General features: G+C 33.5%; 1 protein-coding gene across 2 annotated transcripts; it reads left to right on the forward strand.

Annotated features, from left to right (window-relative positions):
* Positions 1–267: 267 nt before the first annotated feature.
* Positions 268–9,265, forward strand: LOC148599045 (vitelline membrane outer layer protein 1 homolog). 2 transcript variants are annotated; one of them, XM_088561265.1, is made up of 5 exons: positions 268–286; positions 2,277–2,361; positions 3,509–3,689; positions 5,139–5,330; positions 8,984–9,265. In XM_088561265.1, the coding sequence occupies exons 3-5, from the start codon at positions 3,513–3,515 to the stop codon at positions 9,215–9,217; spliced, it is 603 nt and encodes a 200-aa protein (XP_088417391.1). In that variant the 5' UTR covers positions 268–286; positions 2,277–2,361; positions 3,509–3,512; the 3' UTR covers positions 9,218–9,265. The 2 variants fall into 2 exon arrangements, with proteins under 2 accessions (XP_088417391.1, XP_088417390.1); XM_088561264.1 differs by lacking the exon at positions 268–286 and having other exon boundaries at positions 2,182–2,361.
* Positions 9,266–27,649: the final 18,384 nt, after the last annotated feature.

A 27,649-nucleotide genomic window follows, 5' to 3' on the forward strand; every position in this document is an offset into this window, starting at 1 on the left:
TTCAAGATAAAGCATTCCGGAATTTTTATGTTGTCACACGATTGAAATGTATGTTTACATTCTGCAATACAATTTGGGTTTTATTTCCACAATGAAGTTATTAATTCTAACCCAGTCATACAAACATATATGTAAACGAGAATGTAACAAAAACCACTTCCTATATAAACTCCAACACAACTAAGAGTGACTGATATCAATAGATCCAGAAGTGTTAGTCAGTTCTATTATTGAGCGGTCCTTGTCATATTGCAAAGGAGTAACAATCCTATAGGGGTTAAATTAGGTGAGTTTTTCAATGCGATGAGACGTGGAATTTTACAACATATCTTGTCTAGAACAGAGTAGTCGTGCTCAGTTATCTCATACGTACCATTTACTTTCATTATAATAGTGTAATAATAATGTTAACGAGATCTGGACAAAGTATTTGATATTTTAGACTTACAAATATACGTATTACAAATAAAAGTTTTAATTGATAAAAAAAAGTTCGTTAGGATATACCATGCATAGTCTTTCTATTCAAAAGAAGCATTTTGATATTTTCATTTTTTTATAATATTTTTTTTCTTGTTAATCCTAACCAAAATATGTCTTTTTAAATGGTAATCTTTCATATTCAAATATTCTTGAACTATATCTCAAAGGTAAGAAAACCATTAAAAGGAATTATGAATAGGCATTTCTAATGCATATGTATATTATTGAAGTTACTTTCTGCCATATTGTTTGTCGTTTTTGATTCTGCATTGTTGTGTTTTTTTCAAATCAAACAAAATGTAATAAAATCTTTGAAGTTTATAACTTGACACAATTTACCCAAGTATATGACGGATTATGTACATGTTACATAGACTTTGTACCTGCACTTTGCTAATTACGATAAATGTACCCTTAAGGTCATTTAATTAACAGCCGTATTAAGTTACTATGTCAATTATCAATAAAAAAGACGCAAATATACTTTTACGTAACTTAACTCATGAAAAGACAAAAAAAAAAAAAAAGAACAAACCTGAAAAAAAAATGTCAGATTTTTTTTTCTTTTAGATATAAATTTCAATAACAATATATATATGTATATGTGTATGTTTAGTTTTAAATATCATGTATTATGCAGTTATATACCATTTGTCATGCTGAAATAATACATCCTTTTATTAATATTATACATTATTAAATTAAACATCTCATGTGAAGCATGAATAGTGAGCGGGCATTTAAACTTTATATGTCCATAAATTGCAAATAAGAGTGTAAATTTTATTAAATTGGATCGTAGTGTAACCTCATAATCAATGTTGATGAGTATTGTCATTTTTACAGGGGATCCCAATGAGTTGTTCCCTTGAATACTAGGGTAGATTTTCAGGATAAAACGTAATAAAATGTCAAAATTCTTTAAAAGAGAACTTAATTATAAATGCAATGTATAAATTGTTAGCATTGTAATGCCACATGGCAGGTATTATAAAATTACCGAACTGCATGGGAATACTCAAAGGAATTTTTGTCAAAAACGGAGGTCTGTATAACATATAGCAATATTAAGGAAAAAAACTGAGAAATTGGAAACCACTGGAATTGTCCAAAATGGGGACATGCATTTCCAATACAAATGGTTAGTCAAAAAAGCGTTCTAAATGTCCCAATTTCATTGTGGTTAATTACTTCCGGAATATTACTATATAAACGAGCGACATAAATTACAATCGGACAAAATTGGTAAACTCAATGGCCAAAATAGCATTGAAGATATGAACATTAAATAACTGAAAATAAATGAAAATAAAAACAATTAAAATACAACTGAAATAAAGAAGACACCAACCTCAAAATAAGACACATGTGACACAATCAATAGAGGAGAAATTAAGATGGGCTTTTCAGCTCATCATTTTTTCATGTAATACTATTTTATTCTCTATTGAAAATAAAATACCTTAGACTGAACATGAGAGAGACAACATAATGGTTACATTTTCAAATTCCAAGGTCAAGTGAAATATTTGACGTGTAGAATGATACCATACTCAATACTAGACCCTTTGATTTCAAAACGTCAACACAACCACGTACTCCGGATCTGAGACAAAGTTGTCATCACAAATAAAATAAGGCTCAATTGGGTTGTAAAGAACGAGCAAAAGCAAACATTAATATACTTGATATTTAAAGAAAGTGAATACAAACCAATGTTTAACAAATGAGCCATGTAAAGTTCTGTTTTGTACCTCACAATCACGTGTTTATTTGGATAAGTACTTGCGCAGGACTGAGGAGCATATAAAAGAAGCTAAATTCGTGTTTTTCTTCAAGCATTTCATCAGACGTTTACCTGCTTTCCAAACTCAAAAGGTAAGTGCATTAAAATATGTATTTCATGATTGTTGTTTCAAGTCTTATAACAATATCGATTGGAGTTTATCCCATTGTTGGCGATAAGAATTTTTTTATTTTTATTTATCTGTCATATTTTATTTATGTTATTTTGAGAGAGCCTTTCCGTTTGTGTTTGTGCGAATATAAATTTGCTGAGTGTTTAGTTTCAAAAATAATCTTATTATTCTTCGTTTTTTATTTGTTTTTATTCTATGCCATTCTACTGTTGCTAATACGGTGGACATATCTTATACAGAACAATTACGTGTGTTGCTTCTATTCATTATTTATAGTTTCTGTGAACTTTTTATTGTTTTCTCTCGAACTGCACAAAATTACCTATAATATGGTTTCGGTTTAAAAAGAAATAACCTAAGTCACGTAGTATAAACTACATAACCAGCGTAATGTATTATTCCCTCCAAAGTACTACTGTTATTGAAGTTTCTTTTTTTTTATCATTATTATTATTATTTTTTTTTTGCTACCAGACTTTCAAATAAAACAGTCAATTTTAAAATGAATGTCTAATTGACATATTGAAGTTAGGTCTATGAAATGGTAGACGAAACATTTTTGTCCAGAGACATAAAAATACTTTCATATGCATTTTTTTTCACAAAGACTTTAGTAAAGAATAACAACATCAAGCACTATTCTTCACAGTTACATAGGAATACAAAATCAAACATTTGTATATTGGCAACTCTTGTTATAGCCTAGGACATTTATTGCATAATTTTAGAGAAACGGTGCTACAAATTTGTCGTCATAATTGAACAAGATAATAGTAAAACATTTATAATTTTATGGTGATTAATAGATTATGATAATGAAACAACGACTTATTTCATCTTTTTTTCACATGTAAAATACTACAATATTTTCTTGACTTAAATTAAATCATTGTTTTAATTTCTAATAGAAGCAAAACTATAGAGACAATACCCATCAGAGGTAACAAGACATAACAATATGAGACAGCTAAATCTTGTCTACCGGAAGTTGGGATAAGAATACACTCCAACTTCCTGTCGATCGCAATAAAATTGCAAACAAAGCTAGTGCAAAACTGTATAATAATTGTATACAAATAAGACTGAATGATAAACTTTTATTTTAGAAGAATGTTAAGTTTCAAAGACGCAACAGTCACGTTTGTTATACTTTGGTTACTACAAATGGCACATGGTACGAGGCACACGACAAACCAGTTGAGAGTAACTAATGGAGGAATATGGGGCAGTTGGGGACCTCATGAACAATGCCCCCATGGTACTTATGCTGTTGGTTATGAAGTAAAGGTAATATCAATATATGGTATGAAAACAATCATAAAGAATATAAAGCATATGATGTCTTACATCTATGTAAACATTTCTCTGATTCGTACCTCGTCTATTTTTTTTTGTGTCATTGAAGTGTATGTTGTTTTTTTAAATTGACATTTAAATATTGATAGGAATAAGTTTAAAAAAATACATGTGTACTTCGCTGATATAATGATAAATATAACTGATATTTTGTATAAGGTTCATCAGCTTTATGCATCTTTTGCTGTTATCTCGCACCACCAATATGCAAAATAAAATTATTCAGCCCTGAACAAAAAGCTGAAGAAAGAAATCACTAATGCTAATTAAATATTAATATCGAATTCAAATATAAATACTAAGCTAAGCCGACGTGCATATTCGGAGTTTCAGAAAGAAGACAAAAGCATACATGCGCATCATGTTTCTTTCCTTCACTTCCCGTTTTCTATACCACGTTTGTCCTCATAAAACTTTTCCTCATATTATATTTATGTAGAATGGATACTCGTATTATAATTCTTAGCAATTTCTCCTTCTGAATCTAAGCTTGCAATATTGATCAATTTCAAACACAAAACGTTAGCCATAACCAAAAAAGAAAAAAAAACAGTTCATGTGGAAAGAAACGTTACAGTTTTGACGCACTTGAAAATAATGTTAGAAAATAAACTACAGGAGATGAAAAAACGTTGATAACGTCGATAAAGTCATCAATAGAGAACGAAGTCTTCATGACATTATTTATTGCGAAATGAAGTCATCGCTTGGAAGTCTGAGAGCCTGGTTTCAGTCTGACGTCTTCTTTGGTATTCCCTGACAAAGTTAGGTGATTTCGTATCTTTATCAGCGAAAAGCGTTTATCATATGGTCGTCAATAATTATTTAAATTCAGATACTTTTAGTTTCGTTTCCGACATGTCATTTTAGCCAGAAAGTCCGAAGTACAAACACTTAGTTATACCGGTCTCGCTAAATAGCGGACGGACGTATCAAGAAGTGACAAAAAACATCAAGATATCAAAAAAGCGAGAAGAAGAGAGAAAAATAGCAGCAAAACTATTATAAATATATCTGTATTTTTAACTTCGTCCTCTAATAGGTGACACCCGCCTCATATTGCTTCCCCGCAATTTGCGACTAAGAATGCCTATAAAGTCTAAAAAAGACATTCTGTTTTACAATCACGAAGAAGATAAGAAGGCTTTGTCATATATTTATAACATTGTGTATTGATAATGTCTGTGTTTCCTGTTTTAGCAATGATTTGGTTGAGTTCTGTTGTTTCTGAATCGTCCTTCTATCATGAGTTATTTGGTACCTTTTTTTCAATAGCAGGTTGTAAGTAAAATAAACTTTGCCTTATTTTTCTGTTCAAAATCAACATACTGTTTCTAGAAAATGGTGACAAAATAGTTTTCTAACTTCATTTTACTATAGATTCAAGAAATGCAGAACGAGGGTGATGACACTGTACTTAATGGAATTAGGCTATTATGTGGTTCTTCAAGAGGAGATATCATTCGATCTGTGGAGTCTTCAAAAGGGCCGTTTGGGAGTTGGAGTCAACAAAATATTTGCCCTTGGAACCAAGTGCTTGTATCTTTTAAGCTCCAGGTTCAGCCCAATCAAGTAAGTGATTATATTTATACGTTTTCATCACAGAAGAACATAGAACAAACGCAACAATGATATAAAATTCAAATGTTTCATGAAAAAATGGCCATGGATGTCGGTTAAATTGGAAAATAATAAGGGTGTAGTCAGGGGAAGTTGTCATTTCAAATTGCATATTTTTTCCGATTCAAAAGCATAATATATCGATCTTACTCGAAAAAGGCTAGGAACACCTAGATAAAAATACGTAGTACTTTGTAGAGAGTTTCCATTCTATAACAAATACGATTCGAAATCATCCTCTAGAAATACCGAACAGGATGTTGCCTAAATGATCTTGTTTTATCTATGTACAATGTACGTGTCTTTTTTTTTTGTTTCATGTTCTTTATTGTGTGTTAGTTTTCCTGTATAGTCTATACATTTGGATCCCTTATGTCACGTAATTCTACCATGTGCGAAGTCCTGGGACAATATGATAGCATAAATGGACAGCTTGTTGTACACTAATGAACAATATTGAATCTTTGTTTGAAATAACAAGTTTCTTCTTGGTTTTGAAATGATGTGTTACATGAAATGATGACAATTTTCTTTTGACAAAATTGTTTTATGACGTCGGCAAATTGAGTACAACGTTTTGCTTACGTAAGTTTGTATAGTCCGTATATCAAAAGTTAAGGAAACCTTTTAAGCCAATATAACAATAGCATAAATGTGATGAATTTATTTGACAAAATCCAAGACGGATGCCCATCGTCACTATACGTTACTTATATTATACAGACTTGTTGCCACCATTTTGTACATTGATTTCCACAGACTCTTTACACCGGTTTGTGTGAAAAGTCAAAATGAAGAAAAACGATCATATCTTCCACTACCGTCTGCCAACTGAGATATAGATGCAATTATTTTTGGCTAACATCCTCCATCACAAAAACTTTACCAACGAAATTCCCCCATATTTCAAAGAGAAATCCATACCAATTATTTCATATTGCTATACTTTACACATTGCATCCAAAATTGTTAGTTATAAAAGGAAAATGCAGATCTTGAAGATTGGGGACTTCAACTAAACCACCTGACTGTTCATGCAAAAAGTCTCCATTCAAATATAGTCCTTCCGGTCACGTCGTTACGGGAGATTTAACCATCATCGAAAACGAATCCCTGCGTAATACTTTTTGTAAAGGTCCCAAGTACCGTAAACCACGCTGAATAAATTAAAATTGTAACTTTAAAGGTCTTTTAGATGCCGTGGAGGACTATGCAAGAAAATGTAAAAAACAAGAACAAGAAGACATTCATACTCTGTCAGAGTGTTTAAAGGCCGTGAGGTCTTAATTTTGAAACGAATAAAAGTTTTAAGTAGGTCGATGAGTGCCAAGAATACATCTGTTTTCAAAGTCTCCGATGTAGCAAAAACATTGTCTACTGTACATGACAAATGTGTTTCCGCAGCAGCAGACAAAGCCCAACAAAACATTGTTTTTCACCGTTTTAACATCCAATGTTTATTATCAGAGGTACACGTAGACAATAATAGCAGTGATAAGACCTATACGGCTAAAACACTCTCCAAAAATGGAATTGTGGAAAACCATAAATCTGTGTTATCCTGTTTTGGTCTCTCTACCAAGGACGATGATTGTGATTTACTGTCTATGTACTGGATTCCTAAACTCTACAAGAATCCATACAAACAACGTTTCATAGCTGGATCTGCAAAATATACAACAAAACATCTTTCAAAACTTTTAACTTCTATACACACAACTGTCAAAGAGGGTCTGCAGTCCTACCACAACTCTTGTTACTCCCATAGTAGTAATAATTCAATGTTGATCCTAAAAAATTCGAAAGGTCTTATGGAGACAATCAGACCAATATCAGAATATGAAAGTATTAAAATCTATGATTTGTCAACACCGTATACTTCTTTTCCCGACTTAAAAACACTATACATCGTGGAAAACCATAAATCTGTGTTATCCTGTTTTGGTCTCTCTACCAAGGACGATGATTGTGATTTACTGTCTATGTACTGGATTCCTAAACTCTACAAGAATCCATACAAACAACGTTTCATAGCTGGATCTGCAAAATATACAACAAAACATCTTTCAAAACTTTTAACTTCTATACACACAACTGTCAAAGAGGGTCTGCAGTCCTACCACAACTCTTGTTACTCCCATAGTAGTAATAATTCAATGTTGATCCTAAAAAATTCGAAAGGTCTTATGGAGACAATCAGACCAATATCAGAATATGAAAGTATTAAAATCTATGATTTGTCAACACCGTATACTTCTTTTCCCGACTTAAAAACACTATACATCGTCGTTTTTTTTCACCTAGATACAAATATATAGTTCTTGGTACAGATATCTCATACTTTGTATAAAATAATTCCAAATCATCTTCCTAATATACAGAGGAAGAGGTTTCAAAATGCTGGAACTTTTAATCGATAACATATTTGTTCAGTGTGGTGAACATATTTTTTTCAACAAACATTCGGCATTCTAATGGGAACAACTTATGCTCCTCTAATTGCTGACCTAATCTTGCACGTTTATGAGGCTGACTTTATAGCTGATCTGATCCGGAAGAAAGGATATCTTTTGGCTAGATCCTTTGATCTCAGTTTCCGCTATATAAATGGCGTATTATCTTTAAACAATCCCAATTTCTGCGATTTGATACATTGCATCTACCCCTAAATAACTTGAAATTAAGCATACAACAGACACCGTGAAATCAGCCTCATATCTTGACCTACACTTAGAAATCGATGGTAAAGGAAAACTATTGACCAAGCTTTACGACAAACATGATGACTTTTCATTCAGAATTGTCAACTTTCCTTTCATCTGTGGCAATATCCCTTCAGCACCTGCGTATGGAGTGTTCATATCACAACTCATACGTTATGTCAGAGCTTGTCGAAACTACGCAGACTTTTTGTATCGCGCCTCTGGAACGGGTTATGCTGCTACAAGATTAAAGTCATCACTACAGAAGTTGTATCCATCTGCACCATGAAAACTGATTTATTCAACGGGTCATAGTTTCCTATTTCTCGTTTGTCTACCTCGGACTTGACTTTTTATGAGCAACTTGGTTGGTATTTCTAGAAAAAACAAAGAACGCTTACCCTACCGGTGCACCTAGTCCTTGCTCCCAGTGTTTGGTGGAGTCCGAGTTTGTATCTATTATTTGGGTTACTTCATGTTCTTTGTTGTGTATGTCTGTTCCCCATGTCTGGTCTTTGTCCATGGATTACATTCTCTTGATGACCGCTATAACTTTGGTTGCTTGATTATTTTTTCCGTAATATGTAAATGACATCTGTTATATATTCATCACTGCTTAACCACGGTTGCGTTTTGAGAAATATGAAACTATTCATTTCAGAAATTGCTTTAACCATGCTTTTAATCGAACATTTTTTGTTAAATCTAATTCAACATATCAGTTTTTAAATGGTTATCGAGACTTCATTTTCAATCACATTTCGGACCCGTACTGGTCCTGGTACATGCATAAATATTTATAAACTCAAAAGTCAATGTATGAATTATGTTAATAGAAATTTCTGAAGTCGTTTTTGTATTTTTATTTGAATTTTTCGGACACATCTTTTTAATCACTTCCAGGATCAAAATGATGACACGGCGGCAAATGGCATAAGATTTCTTTGTAGAGAAAAAAACAGGCACGGAAATGAGATCGAAATTGGTACAAATGGACATTTCGGATGGTTTGGGGAACAAAGTGATGTATGTCCAACCAGATCAGCAATTTGTGGTATAAGTACAAAAGTACATTACGCAACAGCTTGGGATGATGCCACTGCTCTTAATGATGTAGTTTTTTATTGCTGTTATTAAGATTATGATCTAAATTCTTCAGTAAAATAATGAAAATGGACTTATGAATATTCTCTTGCTTACTTATAAAGAACGGGTATTTTAAACAAAGCTGTACAATGCCTAAAATGTTTTATCTACAAGCGTGGAATCACCTTGTTTGTCAGGTGTTCAACATTCAAGACCATATGACGAAACATTTTCACAAATAACCAGTGTAGGTCATGTTACTGCTAAAACTTCTAAAATTTCTTCTCAGAATATTGAAAATGTTACTACAACTTTACCAATAATGCTACTAACAAATTTAACTGATGCTGTAGAGTGTGCTCTTGGTTTATATTAATGACAAAAAAAGTCATTACATTTAACCATACAATAATCAAGCTGGCCATTACATTAAGACTACAAACCACTAATGTCACTTCCCATAAGCTTCAATGCTAATTTCACTAAGTTCGATGAGTTATGGAGCTTTTACCTTAAGTTTAACCTGAAGAAAACTGTATGTCACATGAAAGCTTCATTCGTACACTAATAGCCTTGAAAATTTTGTGGGGTTTACTACCTTACAGTGCGACAATGTTATCATTGTTTCAATATAGTCAATATCGCCAACTTATCAATTGCTGAAGGCGTTAACATTTTTTTCCATCTCTTAAGAGATGTTTATTATCCCACTTGAATTATCCACTTGGTAGTTATCACAATTACGCTTGATATTTAAATTCCTCATATAGATCCAGTCACATAAAAATTACAATCAATCTCGATTAATTAGTTAAGAAATGGATATTATTTTGTTTCAATTTAACTTTCATGAATAATTAACAGATTAATTTCAATATCTATGACTTGCACAATAACATGGTCTTCGTCTTTGAGTTTTCGATGTGAAGATGATGTTTTATTAAAAAAAAACCCACAGGATTCCTGAATTACTTACATCAGACCTTACCAAATGAAGGTGTCTTCTAAAGATGATACTCCTGGTTCTGTTTTATACTTAGAGCGTCTTTTGAAAATGTCTAATGCAGAACGCTTGAAATCGAAACTTTATGGCTAACATGAAGATTTAGACTTTTCAAGTGAACACTTCCGCCTTTCTATGTGCAATACGGAAGAGAAATCAAGGAAACCAAGGTTACAGCCGTAATCAAAAGAATGTAATCCAGGGACAAAGACCGGACATAGAAAACAGACATACACAACAAAGAACATAAAGTAACTAAAATCATACATACAAAGTAACAAAAAGTAAATGAGCAACTCGGACTCCACTAAAAACTGGGAGCATGGACCAGGTGCACCGGTAGGGTAAGCGTCCTCTGCTTTTCTAGAAACACCTGCCGAGTTGCTCATAAAAAGTCAAGTCCAGGGTAGACAAACGAGGGAAGGGAAACTATGACCCGTTGAATGAATCAATTCTCATGGTGCTGATGGATACACCATAAGAATCCACGAGTTCATGATAACGACCATAAAACTTCTGTAGTGATGACTTCAATCTTGTAGCAACATAACCCTGTTCCAGAAACCTATTTGTTAGAGTTCTAGTGCGATACAAAAATTCTGCGTAGTTTCGGCAACTCTGGCATAACGTATGAGTTGTGATATGAACACTCCATACACAGGAGCCGAAGGGATGTTGCCACAGATGAAAGGAAAGTTGACAATTCTGAATGAAAAGTCATCACGTTTGTCGTAAAGTGTGGTCAATAGTTTTCCTTTACCATCGATTTCTAAGTGTAGGTCAAGATATGAGGCTGACTTCACAGTGTCTGTAGTATCCTTTATCAGAATTTTAATCAGGGGTTTGTTAAGCTTTTGTTGATATCATCACTACAGTTTGTTCACGATTTTTTTTATTATTATTGATTGACCGATATGATTTCAAAGATGAAAAATGAAATATCTTTAGTTAGACCAACTAAGGGTAACAACAAAATTACCGAGCACTTATCGTAACCGTAATCAGGTCAAGTCAAAATTAATCTGACAAAATGATTATTACACAACCGGACTAGCTTTTTTTGCACCATATGATGTCATAATCGGTAAATTGGTTTTCATGTCAGCACATTTAGACCAGGGTAATGTTGCTACAAGATTGGTTTATGGTCGTCATCATGATCTCGTGGATCGTTACGGTGTATCCATCTGCACCAAGTCTTAACCCAGGTATAAAATATTGTGGTACAGCATCAGACATCCATATGCTTCATTGGAGTTATGTAGTAAAATTATATTAAATGCTTGAATTTGTAGTAATTTTTTAACCCTAATTTCTGAACAGTTAAGCAATAAGATCTATTTTAGTGGCTATGTAAAACATTCAATTATTAAAAAAATGAGATTGCTTCACATAGCCACATGTACCTCCTCACCAAAAAATTTCCAAGATCATACTCCCCATAACTCATGAAAAATTACTCAAATCACAATTGCGTACAAATATGATCAACTAAACATGGCGACTAACCATCGGATAAAATTTAAACAAAACCTATGCAGCTGTAATCCATGGAGTTGCATCCACAAAATGTACCTATAGTGTAGCATATACATTTTAAAGAAAGTCCCATAACTCCAGTATAATTTGTCAAACCAAAATGGCGGCCAAATATGATAAACGAAATATGATGACTAAGAATCCAATAAAAAATGAACAAAATCTGTACATCTGTGTCCGAGAAAACGCATCCACTCATGTGCTCCTATAATGTAGCATGTACAATTTTAACAAAGTCCCATAAATCCTGTAATATTGGTCAAACTAAAATGGCAGCTCAATATGATCAATTATTGACTAATGTCCAAATATTAGCCTAAATACGATCAAAACTGCGCAAATATGGGATTTAGCCGTCTAAAACGTCATAATGGCATAGTAAAAATCCATAATTCCATAGGCCAATATGATGTTTTGAACTTGTAAGTCAGTAAAGGTATAATTGGGTTAAGGTTTTCCATATTGGCTGAATTATTGGTCCTTGGGTGGACATATTGGACCAATATGAAAACCTTACACAATAATAACATACATGTATATTAAATATGATGACTAACAATCCGATATAATTTGAACAAAATTTGTACAGCTGTCTCTGGGAACTTGCATCCACAAATTGTTATATAATGTAGCATGTGGAATTCAACAAAGTCCAAAAACTCTTGTAAAACTTTTGTAATCGAAATGGTTGCCCAATGTAATCAATTACATATAGTAACTAACAGTCCTTACATAATTTGAACAAAATCCCTCTACACAGTCAAATGTGATGGTATATCCATACATGTACATGTATGTTCTTCCATGTAGCAGCAGGGAACAAAAACAAGACATTCAGTTTTACCAAATTGTATTTCCTCATACAGTTGTAGCAGAAATCCTTTGCACAGTTTGAAGTAAATTCAACACGCATTTTTCAAAATACTGTAAAATCTTGACCCTCCACCTTTTTTTAGAAAAAGTCTCATAACTTAAAAACTAAAACAAGAATTTTCTCTTAAAAGTATACAGACAATACAGACAATAAAACCATGATAACAAAGAATTTGGTAAAGTATAAAAATAAGGTTCACTAAAGGATTAATATGTTACATGTTAACACAGACAGATGGATGGATATATGTACATGTACCACAAAACCCATCTCTAATTGACATGTATGAAAATTGTTTCCTCAAATCTTTTATCTCCATTATAATATAGTTCCTTCTATATTGCTCTCTAGTTTCATTCCATTTGTTCACCTAAAATGTACAAAATATTATAAATGCTTCATATTATTAACAAAATCGTACAGTACCATATACCATGCAGTACATATAAAATATAATATTATTTATAAAACAAAACTTGTCATTGGCCCTAATGGGACTAATACATCTCACAGCCTGTTGAATCTTATACATTTGAAGAGGACTACGCCGTAACATTATACCACTGCAGATATTTCCAGTGGTAAAAAAATTGAAAAAGGACCACATTGACAACAAAATCATAAAACAATATGATTTACTGTAACTTAGTTTCCCTCTTATAGCCCCTATTTTCAAAGAGGGTGGAGCAAAAATCTTCAAAAACTAAAAGGCCTTCCTTCGTGTTTATAGGAACGAGTAATCAAGGAAACCAATATTCTAGCAGAAACCCAAAGAATATAATCCATGAGTAAAGACCAGGCCTGGCAAACAGAACCACACAAGAAATAAAACAACCAAGATATGTACAAAGCAACAAAAGTAAATGAGCAACTCGGACTCTACTAAAAAGCATGGACCAGGTGCACCTATATGGTAAGCGCCCACTGCTTTTCTAGAAACACCCGCTGAGTTGCTAATAAAAAGTGAAGTCCAAGGTAGACAAGGAGGAACATTAAAACACTTTTTTTAATCTGATAAGTTTTACTAAATGTGTATCCTAAATAAATGAAAATTGAAGGACATCAACAACAATAAGGACATTGCGTTGTAAGAAACAAGAGGCTCCAAGGAGCCTGAATCGCCCACCTGCTTAAATTTTGGCCTTCCAATTGGAATAACTCTAACAAAGAGTTGTCCATCAATTTTGACTCTATGAAAACTATTATTATCTCTGTAGACCTTTGTAAGCCTTATAATAAGGATCATTTCAACAATTAAACGAATTTTCTTAAACCTAGCGGTTTTGGAGATACGTTTGAAAAACATCTGACCCATATGTTCTATTTTTAGTAAAAGGCACTTTGTTCGACCTTTATTTACTTAATGTCAGAAGTAAGTCTTATATTTCACTTTTTAGACTAAAATCATCAGTCAAATCTTCTGGTACAGACATGGTCATCCTGGAAATCTGCACTTAGTTGACATCATGGCCACAGAAAGAGAAAATTTAAACAGTATTACAATCTTTCCTTTGTTCTGAACAATTAAATCACATTACATTCTCCATTGATTTTGTTTTAGTTGGAAAATAAAGAAAAGGGTTACTTACCAATGTATCTATTGAGTGTTCCAACACTATTCAAGTGGCAGTTCTTGTATCAGTCAAGCAGACTCTGTAATATGGGATATCGATACACCTCCAAAAAGACTACAAATTTTAATTTTTGTTATTATTAAAGTACATTCTGCAAAATTACAATTTGACTGGTCTTAGATAATTCACATCAAAAGTCTAATTAGCAAATAGTTCATGATGCTTATGGTCATATGATATGGCAATAATATGGACCGGTTGGTCGCCCTAGAATAATTGCATGAACCGAAGCACAGGTGAGGTCCATTGAATTTTTGGGGAGACCAACCGGTTTATATAATGTAATTTGACCCAAAGTAACTTGACCTGTTTGCTATACCATACTTGTTTCATGTACATGTATGAAGTTTACTTTGGATCTTTGGATCATTTGTGTGGAAGAAAAGAGAAAACATACAGAACTTCTTACATTGTGACGTCATATTCTCAATTTGAAAGAGAGGCGGTCCATACATTGTATAATTTCCTAAGGGTTCATATAATGTGATTTGGATCGGAAGTTATATATGAAATAAAGTACACAATCACAAATAAAACTCTTAAAAGTATAATATTAGTTTTTAGTTCGTTCCAGGTCTCACTAACCACTTCCGGGTCAAATGGCCACCCCACTATGTAGTACCAAAAATGCTTAAATACACTGTTTCCAGAATTATGAAGTAGGTGTCGTGCAAGACATTATATGATGCCAATAAATTCATGCTTAATTTTGTATTCCTGTTTTAATGTGAATAATAATGCTTGATGTTGTACTCCTGTTTTTCTGTAAATGTCTTTGCATAATAAGATGCATATAAAAGTATTTTAATGTTTTCTAGACTTTCTTAGACTTAAAAAATCATAAGGTCTACTTACAACCTTTTAGGAAATATTATGCAGTTGCTCTATGAACTCGTGGATCGTTAAGGTGTATCCATCTGCACCATGAAAACTGATTTGTTCAACGTGTCATAGTTTTCCTTTCCTCTTTCGCGTACCCCGGACTTGACTTTCTATGAGTAATTCGGCAGGAGTTTCTAGGAAAGCAAAGGACGCTTACCACCCCGGTGCACCTGGTCTGTGCTCCCAGGTTTTAGTGGAGTCCGAGTAGCTCATTTACTTTTGTTTCTTGCTCTGTATTATTGTGGTTATTTTATGTTCTTTGTTGTGTGTGCTTTCCATATCTGGCCTTTGTCCCTGTATAAAATTCTTTTGATTTCCGCTAGAATATTGGTTCCCATGATTACATGCCCACAAACTGTCACTTTATTTATAGTAATGACACAAGTAGTTTCTTTACTCTTCAACCACCACCACTGATAAAATACATTTTTGGTTGAATCTAAAGTAAATCATTTTAATTGAAATGATTTTTGTGGTTGTAGTAAGGTTCTCTTGCATCATATTTATAGGCAAAAATAAATATTTGAAATGCAGGGATATCATTTTTGCATACAAAAAAGGGTCAGCGGTTCTTGTTCACGATTTTCATATATTGAAGGGAAACGTGCGTTTAAGGCACCTGAAAAGGTCTGTAGTTATATCCTGGTCCACTACAATCCAAGGTCTATGTAATGCACACGAGTTAAATCTTAATGCGTTCTTGGCTCAAGTTTTTTTTCAAGATAACTAATTGATTATCCTATTTATTGTCATCATGAACCCGTGGATCGTTATGGTGTATCCATCTGTACCATGTCATCATGAACCCGTGGATCGTTATGGTGTATCCATCTGTACCATGTCATCATGAACCGGTGGATCGTTATGGTGTATCCATCTGTACCATGTCATCATGAACCGGTGGATCGTTATGGTGTATCCATCTGTACCATGTCATCATGAACCCGTGGATCGTTATGGTGTATCCATCTGTACCATGTCATCATGAACTCGTGGATCGTTATGGTGTTTCCATCTGTACCATGTCATCATGAACCCGTGGATCGTTATGGTGTATCCATCTGTACCATGTCATCATGAACTCGTGGATCGTTATGGTGTTTCCATCTGTACCATGTCATCATGAACCGGTGGATCGTTATGGTGTATCCATCTGTACCATGTCATCATGAACCCGTGGATCGTTATGGTGTATCCATCTGTACCATGTCATCATGAACCGGTGGATCGTTATGGTGTATCCATCTGTACCATGTCATCATGAACTCGTGGATCGTTATGGTGTTTCCATCTGTACCATGTCATCATGAACCCGTGGATCGTTATGGTGTATCCATCTGTACCATGTCATCATGAACTCGTGGATCGTTATGGTGTTTCCATCTGTACCATGTCATCATGAACCCGTGGATCGTTATGGTGTATCCATCTGTACCATGTCATCATGAACTGGTGGATCGTTATGGTGTATCCATCTGTACCATGTCATCATGAACTCGTGGATCGTTATGTTGTATCCATCTGCACCATGAAAACTGATTTATTCAACGGGTCATGTTTTCCTTTCCTCGTTTGTCTACCCCGGACTTGACTTTTTATGAGCAAGTCGGTGGGTGTTTCTAGAAAAGCAGAAAACGTTTACCCTACCGGTGCACCTGGTCCATGCTGAGTTGCTCATTTGCTTTTGTTACTTTGTATGTATGTTTTTTGTTACTTTATGTTCTTTGTTGTGCATGTCTGTTTTCCATGTCTGGTCTTTGTCCCTGGATTACATTCTTTTGATTACCGCTATAACCTTGGTTCCCTTGATAACTCCTCCAAGAGATCTATACCATTTATAGATTCCCTCCATTATTCATTGTTATTTTCAACACAAATTCAAAATTTTGTGAATGGCGGATTGATATTCATGACGTCTTGGCGGGATAAAGCGCGAGATTGAAATTACCGAATTTATTTCACAGTGTGACTTATCGAAAAAAATACTCTGGGAACAATCGGTAAATCCCTGTTATCTAAATAATAATTGGTTGGTAATAAAGGTTTTTTTCGTCCTTTCGTCCTTTCGTCCTGTTGTGATGTTGACATTTTCGGAAAATCTACTAATATATTTTTATTGAATATTGAATATTGTGTTGTGCATGTCATTGCACTTTGTCGTCAGATTTCAGACTTCCACATAGAAAATCTTCAAATGTTCTAGCAAATGACAACGTTATGAAGAAATAGTTTTCAACTGATAAACAAAATCTGACATTTATATATCATGTACACATGGATGGCTTTTGGCTGATTTTGTCTCAAGTGGATTGACACGCCTTCTCTTTGTATAAGGCAACATCAAATGGAGCATGTGTGGGAGTGATGAAATTAATTTAACATGACTTAAGATGACGCTTACCCTACCGGTGCACCTGGTCCATGCTCCCAGTTTTTAGTGGAGTCTGAGTTGCTTTTTAACTTTTGTTACTTTGTATGTATGTTTTAGTTGTATGAATATTTTAGTTACTTTATGTTCTTTGTTGAGTATGTCTGTTTTCCATGTCTGGTCTTTGTCCCTGGATTACATTCTTTTGATTACCGCTATAACCTTGGTTCCCTTGATTACTCCTCCAAAAGATCTTTCGAATTTTTCAGGATCCACATTGAATTAATACCACTACGGGAGTAACAAGTGTTGTGGTAGGACTGCAGACCCTCTTTGACAGTTGTGAGTATAGAAGTTAAAATTTTGAAACATGCAGCATTCTTATAACCGACTCTTACTTTTCTAGTTCCTTTAAACAACAAACTTAATATATGGATTAGAATGCAACTTATGTGGTTTGAATATGTCGGAGAAACATAGAAACGATTAAAAAAAGAATGTGCAGTCATCGTTCGGGAATTAACACCACCAAATTCCCGACATTTCATCAACACTTTAATCAACAAGATCATTCAATCGTCTCTATGAAAGTTCGTATTTTGGAAAAAAAATACCATCCTACGAACAGTCCCGTTCTAATGAAAAACTATCGTAGGGAAACGATATCCTGTGTCATATTTTTTGTAGTTTGTGTTTGTTTTGTTTTGTTTTGGTTTTGTTTCTTATTTTTTTTGGTCCCAACTGGAGCCTCATTTATCTGTAATGATAATTTTGTCCGAAAACTGGAGAACAAATAAGAGTGCTCAAAATCCAAAAGTCGAGTATGGTACTTGAACAAGTCATCTGTTTGATGTAATAACTGGTATGTTTTATATTCGCTAATTATGTTACCATACATTTCTAATTCTTTAAAATGTTTTGACAAAGAACCCTTCACATGTTTCAATGATATTGAATATGCAGAAAGTAAAATTATTTATTGTGTAAAGTTTCAATTTATTTGAATTTAAGAGTTAAAAAATCTTAAAACACTATTTTCTTTTTTAGAAAAGGTGAAGCAATTAATATTGCTGCATCAATCATGAAATGCATTTTGAATATTTCACTAAATATGACTTAAAGGTAAGTTGACTCAAGGTAGGTCAAACTTCTGAGTGGTTGTGAAGAATAAATAATTCATATTATTATATAGATAGCAGTGATATACCGAATTTTCTTTGTGTACATTTTATGATAATTTACCATGTGAAATAAGAGTAAATAAGGGAAACAAGATGCTAGCGGAAATCAAAGGTATGTAATACAAGTACAAAGACCAGACATTAAAAACAGACAAACACAACAAAGAACATAAAATAAAAACGTAAAAAAAGTAAATGAGCAATTCGGACTCTACTCAAAACTGGGAGCATGGACCAGGTGCAACTTTAGGGTAAGCTTTCTCTGTTTTTCTAAAAACACTCGCTTAGTTGCATATAATAAGTCAAGTCCGGGGTAGACGAAATAGAAAGAAAATCACTAATATTTCAGTGCATGATTTTTAATCATTCTTACAGGTGTTGTTACAACTCATCCATATCTTCGAATACAGGTTATGGTAAATAACTGTGAAAAACGGTAAATTTGTAATCATTCCTACAGGTGTTGTTACAACTCATCCATATCTTCGAATACAGGTTATGGTAAATAACTGTGAAAAACGGTAAATTTGTAATCATTCCTACAGGTATTGTTACAACTCATCCATATCTTCGAATACAGGTTATGGCAAATAACTGTGAAAAACGGTAAATTTGTAATCATTCCTACAGGTATTGTTACAACTCATCCATATCTTCGAATACAGGTTATGGCAAATAACTGTGAAAAACGGTAAATTTGTAATCATTCCTACAGGTGTTGTTACAACTCATCCATATCTTCGAATACAGGTTATGGCAAATAACTGTGAAAAACGGTAAATTTGTAATCATTCCTACAGGTGTTGTTACAACTCATCCATATCTTCGAATACAGGTTATGGCAAATAACTGTGAAAAACGGTAAATTTGTAATCATTCCTACAGGTGTTGTTACAACTCATCCATATCTTCGAATACAGGTTATGGCAAATAACTGTGAAAAACGGTAAATTTGTAATCATTCCTACAGGTGTTGTTACAACTCATCCATATCTTCGAATACAGGTTATGGCAAATAACTGTGAAAAACGGTAAATTTGTAATCATTCCTACAGGTGTTGTTACAACTCATCCATATCTTCGAATACAGGTTATGGCAAATAACTGTGAAAAACGGTAAATTTGTAATCATTCCTACAGGTGTTGTTACAACTCATCCATATCTTCGAATACAGGTTATGGCAAATAACTGTGAAAAACGGTAAATTTGTAATCATTCCTACAGGTGTTGTTACAACTCATCCATATCTTCGAATACAGGTTATGGCAAATAACTGTGAAAAACGGTAAATTTGTAATCATTCCTACAGGTGTTGTTACAACTCATCCATATCTTCGAATACAGGTTATGGTAAATAACTGTGAAAAACGGTAAATTTGTAATCATTCATAGAGGTGTTGTTACAACTCATCCATATCTTCGAATACAGGTTATGGCAAATAACTGTGAAAAACGGTAAATTTGTAATCATTCCTACAGGTGTTGTTACAACTCATCCATATCTTCGAATACAGGTTATGGCAAATAACTGTGAAAAACGGTAAATTTGTAATCATTCCTACAGGTGTTGTTACAACTCATCCATATCTTCGAATACAGGTTATGGCAAATAACTGTGAAAAACGGTAAATTTGTAATCATTCCTACAGGTGTTGTTACAACTCATCCATATCTTCGAATACAGGTTATGGCAAATAACTGTGAAAAACGGTAAATTTGTAATCATTCCTACAGGTGTTGTTACAACTCATCCATATCTTTGAATACAGGTTATGGTAAATAACTGTGAAAAACGGTAAATTTGTAATCATTCCTACAGGTGTTGTTACAACTCATCCATATCTTCGAATACAGGTTATGGCAAATAACTGTGAAAAACGGTAAATTTGTAATCATTCCTACAGGTGTTGTTACAACTCATCCATATCTTCGAATACAGGTTATGGTAAATAACTGTGAAAAACGGTAAATTTGTAATCATTCCTACAGGTGTTGTTACAACTCATCCATATCTTCGAATACAGGTTATGGCAAATAACTGTGAAAAACGGTAAATTTGTAATCATTCCTACAGGTGTTGTTACAACTCATCCATATCTTCGAATACAGGTTATGGTAAATAACTGTGAAAAACGGTAAATTTGTAATCATTCCTACAGGTGTTGTTACAACTCATCCATATCTTCGAATACAGGTTATGGCAAATAACTGTGAAAAACGGTAAATTTGTAATCATTCCTACAGGTGTTGTTACAACTCATCCATATCTTCGAATACAGGTTATGGCAAATAACTTTGAAAAACGGTAAATTTGTAATCATTCCTACAGGTGTTGTTACAACTCATCCATATCTTCGAATACAGGTTATGGCAAATAACTGTGAAAAACGGTAAATTTGTAATCATTCCTACAGGTGTTGTTACAACTCATCCATATCTTCGAATACAGGTTATGGTAAATAACTGTGAAAAACGGTAAATTTGTAATCATTCCTACAGGTGTTGTTACAACTCATCCATATCTTCGAATACAGGTTATGGCAAATAACTGTGAAAAACGGTAAATTTGTAATCATTCCTACAGGTGTTGTTACAACTCATCCATATCTTCGAATACAGGTTATGGTAAATAACTGTGAAAAACGGTAAATTTGTAATCATTCCTACAGGTGTTGTTACAACTCATCCATATCTTCGAATACAGGTTATGGCAAATAACTGTGAAAAACGGTAAATTTGTAATCATTCCTACAGGTGTTGTTACAACTCATCCATATCTTCGAATACAGGTTATGGCAAATAACTGTGAAAAACGGTAAATTTGTAATCATTCCTACAGGTGTTGTTACAACTCATCCATATCTTCGAATACAGGTTATGGTAAATAACTGTGAAAAACGGTAAATTTGTAATCATTCCTACAGGTGTTGTTACAACTCATCCATATCTTCGAATACAGGTTATGGCAAATAACTGTGAAAAACGGTAAATTTGTAATCATTCCTACAGGTGTTGTTACAACTCATCCATATCTTCGAATACAGGTTATGGTAAATAACTGTGAAAAACGGTAAATTTGTAATCATTCCTACAGGTGTTGTTACAACTCATCCATATCTTCGAATACAGGTTATGGCAAATAACTGTGAAAAACGGTAAATTTGTAATCATTCCTACAGGTGTTGTTACAACTCATCCATATCTTCGAATACAGGTTATGGTAAATAACTGTGAAAAACGGTAAATTTGTAATCATTCCTACAGGTGTTGTTACAACTCATCCATATCTTCGAATACAGGTTATGGCAAATAACTGTGAAAAACGGTAAATTTGTAATCATTCCTACAGGTGTTGTTACAACTCATCCATATCTTCGAATACAGGTTATGGCAAATAACTGTGAAAAACGGTAAATTTGTAATCATTCCTACAGGTGTTGTTACAACTCATCCATATCTTCGAATACAGGTTATGGTAAATAACTGTGAAAAACGGTAAATTTGTAATCATTCCTACAGGTGTTGTTACAACTCATCCATATCTTCGAATACAGGTTATGGCAAATAACTGTGAAAAACGGTAAATTTGTAATCATTCCTACAGGTGTTGTTACAACTCATCCATATCTTCGAATACAGGTTATGGTAAATAACTGTGAAAAACGGTAAATTTGTAATCATTCCTACAGGTGTTGTTACAACTCATCCATATCTTCGAATACAGGTTATGGCAAATAACTGTGAAAAACGGTAAATTTGTAATCATTCCTACAGGTGTTGTTACAACTCATCCATATCTTCGAATACAGGTTATGGTAAATAACTGTGAAAAACGGTAAATTTGTAATCATTCCTACAGGTGTTGTTACAACTCATCCATATCTTCGAATACAGGTTATGGCAAATAACTGTGAAAAACGGTAAATTTGTAATCATTCCTACAGGTGTTGTTACAACTCATCCATATCTTCGAATACAGGTTATGGTAAATAACTGTGAAAAACGGTAAATTTGTAATCATTCCTACAGGTGTTGTTACAACTCATCCATATCTTCGAATACAGGTTATGGCAAATAACTGTGAAAAACGGTAAATTTGTAATCATTCCTACAGGTGTTGTTACAACTCATCCATATCTTCGAATACAGGTTATGGTAAATAACTGTGAAAAACGGTAAATTTGTAATCATTCCTACAGGTGTTGTTACAACTCATCCATATCTTCGAATACAGGTTATGGCAAATAACTGTGAAAAACGGTAAATTTGTAATCATTCCTACAGGTGTTGTTACAACTCATCCATATCTTCGAATACAGGTTATGGTAAATAACTGTGAAAAACGGTAAATTTGTAATCATTCCTACAGGTGTTGTTACAACTCATCCATATCTTCGAATACAGGTTATGGCAAATAACTGTGAAAAACGGTAAATTTGTAATCATTCCTACAGGTGTTGTTACAACTCATCCATATCTTCGAATACAGGTTATGGTAAATAACTGTGAAAAACGGTAAATTTGTAATCATTCCTACAAGTGTTGTTACAACTCATCCATATCTTCGAATACAGGTTATGGTAAATAACTGTGAAAAACGGTAAATTTGTAATCATTCCTACAGGTGTTGTTACAACTCATCCATATCTTCGAATACAGGTTATGGTAAATAACTGTGAAAAACGGTAAATTTGTAATCATTCCTACAGGTGTTGTTACAACTCATCCATATCTTCGAATACAGGTTATGGCAAATAACTGTGAAAAACGGTAAATTTGTAATCATTCCTACAGGTGTTGTTACAACTCATCCATATCTTCGAATACAGGTTATGGTAAATAACTGTGAAAAACGGTAAATTTGTAATCATTCCTACAGGTGTTGTTACAACTCATCCATATCTTCGAATACAGGTTATGGTAAATAACTGTGAAAAACGGTAAATTTGTAATCATTCCTACAGGTGTTGTTACAACTCATCCATATCTTCGAATACAGGTTATGGTAAATAACTGTGAAAAACGGTAAATTTTGTTTTTTCTACGGGGAATTGTTTTGATTTTGATTTCAAACTATTTTGTTTTGTATCAATAGAGAGAAAACTGATGTGTCTTTTTTCGTTTTTGTTTTGTTTTCTTTTTGTCAACTAATTATAACCCTTATACTCTGTTGCATAAATGAAAGCTGAAATTGTTTTGTCATAAACCACTTGGACCTTTTCAGTTAAACATATTATTATGATAATATCAAAAATACAACTAAACGAAGGGTCAAGTGGCATGATACAAGGTCTGTGCATATAACGTAATAATTGGATGTGTAATCTGTTATACTATTGTGTCAAGTGTGTTTTGATAAGAAATCTAATATGAAATAAAACCTTTCATTGCTTTTACGTTGCCATATGAGCAACACTCTTTACAATGGACGTTGTTTGTGTCTACATAAATTACGAATTCGTTGTCCGTATAAGCAAGTACGGGTATCGTCCGGATGTGTGTATAAGCCATTAATACATTTGATTTATTCTGGTAGATCGAAGGAACGCAAAATTTATATTTATATTTTGAAAACAAAATAAAAAGACTTCGGTGATCTTTTTTCCTTTTAAAAATGAGGGCCTTACATTCAATAAAAATAATATCGCATGTATGTCTATTACACAATGATTCAGGACACATGTTTTACAATATGGGACCAAGTGTGAATTATTTTACGTGGTTTGTGTTCACCAAAAAAAAAAGAGCCGAATATGGTGGAAGTTTAAGCTTAACTAAGGTCATAAAAATAGAACAAAAAACACCAAAACTGTCAAATTAGAAGTGAAATATTTCTTTATTTGAGTCTGGTAATTAAGGAAAGAGTTTTGATTTACAAAATTCAAATTTTAGTAATTATTTGTGACTGAGGTCCACGCTAGAGGCCAATCTGGGTAACACATACCGTTTGCATACCGACCAACCGGAACTGGTTTTGCATGCTGGACACGTTTAAGTTATTCAATCGAACTCGCCCAACAGGTAACAAAAACATCGTGATCGAGTGCGACTTGAACTTTAATCTCTTAGCTACGTCTGATAATAAACTTGTTGACTTGATGCGTAACTTAAATCTTCAAAACGTAATAACAAAACCAACCAGAATTGTTAATTATAGCAGTACATTACTTGACCCTATAATCATAAGTAAAAATATGAATTCCGTGCACTCTGATGTAGTTAATATCCCGAATGGGATAAGCGATAATTAGCAGTGAGAGAAAGTTTCAAAGTCCCTCAACATTCCTTTTCGAGAGAAGTGTGGAATATGATAAACTGGACTCTGAAAAATTTGACGAGAAACTTGGAGCTATAGAATAGGAAACTTAATAATTTACAAGATATCGATGTCATGTGTCTCGAAATTACGAATGCAATTATTATTTTGGCCAGGAAATCTATACCGAGAAAAGAATTCTCATACATGATAAAGATAAACCTTGGTTAAACTGCACTATCAAAGAAGAAGTTAGAATTAGTGATCAATTGAGGAAAAAAGTCTTGAAGCATAAACGGGATCAAGACATCCAAAAATATAAACATCAACGTAATAAGGTTTATAATATAAAAAAGGGAAAATTTTGAAAGTAATTTAGATAATATGCTTATAGAAAATTCTTCTAACTCTAAAACCTACTGGGAAATCATGAAAAGTCTATTAAGGTCCTGTAAGGAAAACAGCTGTATTCCACCTCTTCGTAATATAATAAACGATTTTGGTATTGATGAAATAGCATATGATGATAATGATAAGTGCGAAAAATTGAATAGATATTTCAGTTCGATTTCAAAATTATATGAACAAGATGTTCATCTGCCAGACTTCCGGTTGAAAACCCAAACTTCAATCAGTGATATCGTATTCAGCGAACAGGAGATTATTGATGTCATACAAATTGTAGATGTTAATAAAGCATCTGGATCTGACAAAATTACTCATAAAATGTTAAAGATCTCACCCCAAAAACTGGCAGTTCCTCTTCAAATTATCTTCAATGTGAATTAACAATTAATTATAGTTTATGAGTCATTTTCATGGAAATGCAGATCTGTCAGCGCCCAGATTTATCAATATCAATGCTAGATTTAATTAGTGGGATTTACGAGTTAAAGCAAGTTAAACCTGCAATGTCGCAGGTGCATATGATTCAGTTAAAGTTTGAAAACGAAAGTGTCGCCTAGAAAACGAAAAGGCGACAATACAGACAGTTTGTTATTGCCTCCAACTAGAACCAATAAGTTGGATTTACAAAACAAACTTTCCAATATGGGAATAAATGTGCCAAGTAACTTTACACTTAAGCAAATGGAGACCCTGATTTAGGAAAATAGTAGAACCTCAAGTAACAGTGCGGTAACTGTTGAAACTGAAAATTTAGATGTATCTTCTTTTGGCGCAAACAGTAACATAAAGGAGTTACTCTCGACCGTAAAAACCTCAGTGAAACAGTGAAAAGACACGGCGAACTTCTTGAATAGAGGATTAACAACCCTTACGACCATAATTCGGGACACTAATTCAATAAATTCAATGATCGATCCGTATGCTGTAACATCGCAGAACAAGGTTACGGCTAGAATGTTCTCGCACTTGCATCCAGAGATTATTTATGTCGAAAATAACTATATAGCTGATGCGCTCTCTCGATTTCAGATGGATAGTTTCCGACATCTGTGTCCGAATGCATTACCAAATACATGTGCCTCCCCGTTACACTAAAAAATTCTGTGGAATTAAATCGTGCAATTGATAAATTATGGGATAGTTTATCAATGATACTAACGCAGTATATATTTATCAGGATTTAAGTGCCTACGTCAGTTTATGAATTCCAAACTCCCGGCTCAGGAGGTAAACCGTGTTTTAAGCCAAAATTTAGGGTACATCCTAAATTTTCTTTGTGTCACATTGTCATTCGGTGTTAGATGTGAAGCAGTCTACCATTAATCTATATTTAGCTTGAATTCGTTATTTTTTATGTGTATATATAATCGTAATCCATTAGTTGATATGCATGGTAATTCTTCAAGGAAATATCATTGTATATATTAAGAACAGTAGTTATAATAATGTTAAACAAATGTCACCAATAAAATATGATGTTTTGACTAAATAACACAATCATTTTGAGAATAACATTTTCAACAAACATATGGACTTTATTTTAGCTACAGCGTGCGTCACTGCGTTCTTTGGTTTTTTAAGATGTGCAGAATTTCTTCTAGACATTCGTTTGAGCCTTCATGCAATTTGACAGTGGGCAACATTACGGTTGTATCCGATACGCATGTGAATATTCGTCTAAAAGTGTCGAAAACTGATGTCTTTCGGATTAATCTTTTTTAAGACAAATAAAATTATTCGTCCGTATGTTCAACTTAACAGCTACATTGACCATAGACGTAAATGATATGCATCAGATAATGACTCTTTATTTGATTGTAGTAATGGCTATTCTCTCGATAGAACAACTTTTATAAATAAACTCAAAACTTTCCTAAATCATTTGGGATTAGACTCTAATAGATACAGTGGACATTCCTTTAGATTAGGCGCAGCTACGACGTGCAGTACTTATTTCATACAAGATAATATGATAAAGACATTAGGTCGTTGGAAGTAAGACTGGTACACCTGATAAATCAGGACATCAGATAAAGATATTACTGAGGCTCTTCGACAAATGTGTAATTAACATATTTAAGAAATGCAATATTGTCACATTAGCAAAGACGTAATATCTACTGCATATAATATTGAAATAATTTGGGGGACACTCCTTGCGTTACATGTCATCACCAATGTAACTACTCATTTGGGCATTGTAAGTTGATGTTTCATTCATTTATTGTTCCAAATTATTCAGCCGAAATATTAGGCGGCGCTAATTTTTAGTATAAACCTTTCGGTTATAAACCCTTGGGTATAAGCCTATATGTATAAGCCAGTTGGTATAACCCT

Source organism: Perna viridis, chromosome 14 (assembly GCF_037379345.1).
Source record: "Perna viridis isolate PV_CMFRI_1.1 ecotype Kerala chromosome 14, ASM3737934v1, whole genome shotgun sequence".
Classification (NCBI taxonomy): domain Eukaryota; kingdom Metazoa; phylum Mollusca; class Bivalvia; order Mytilida; family Mytilidae; genus Perna; species Perna viridis.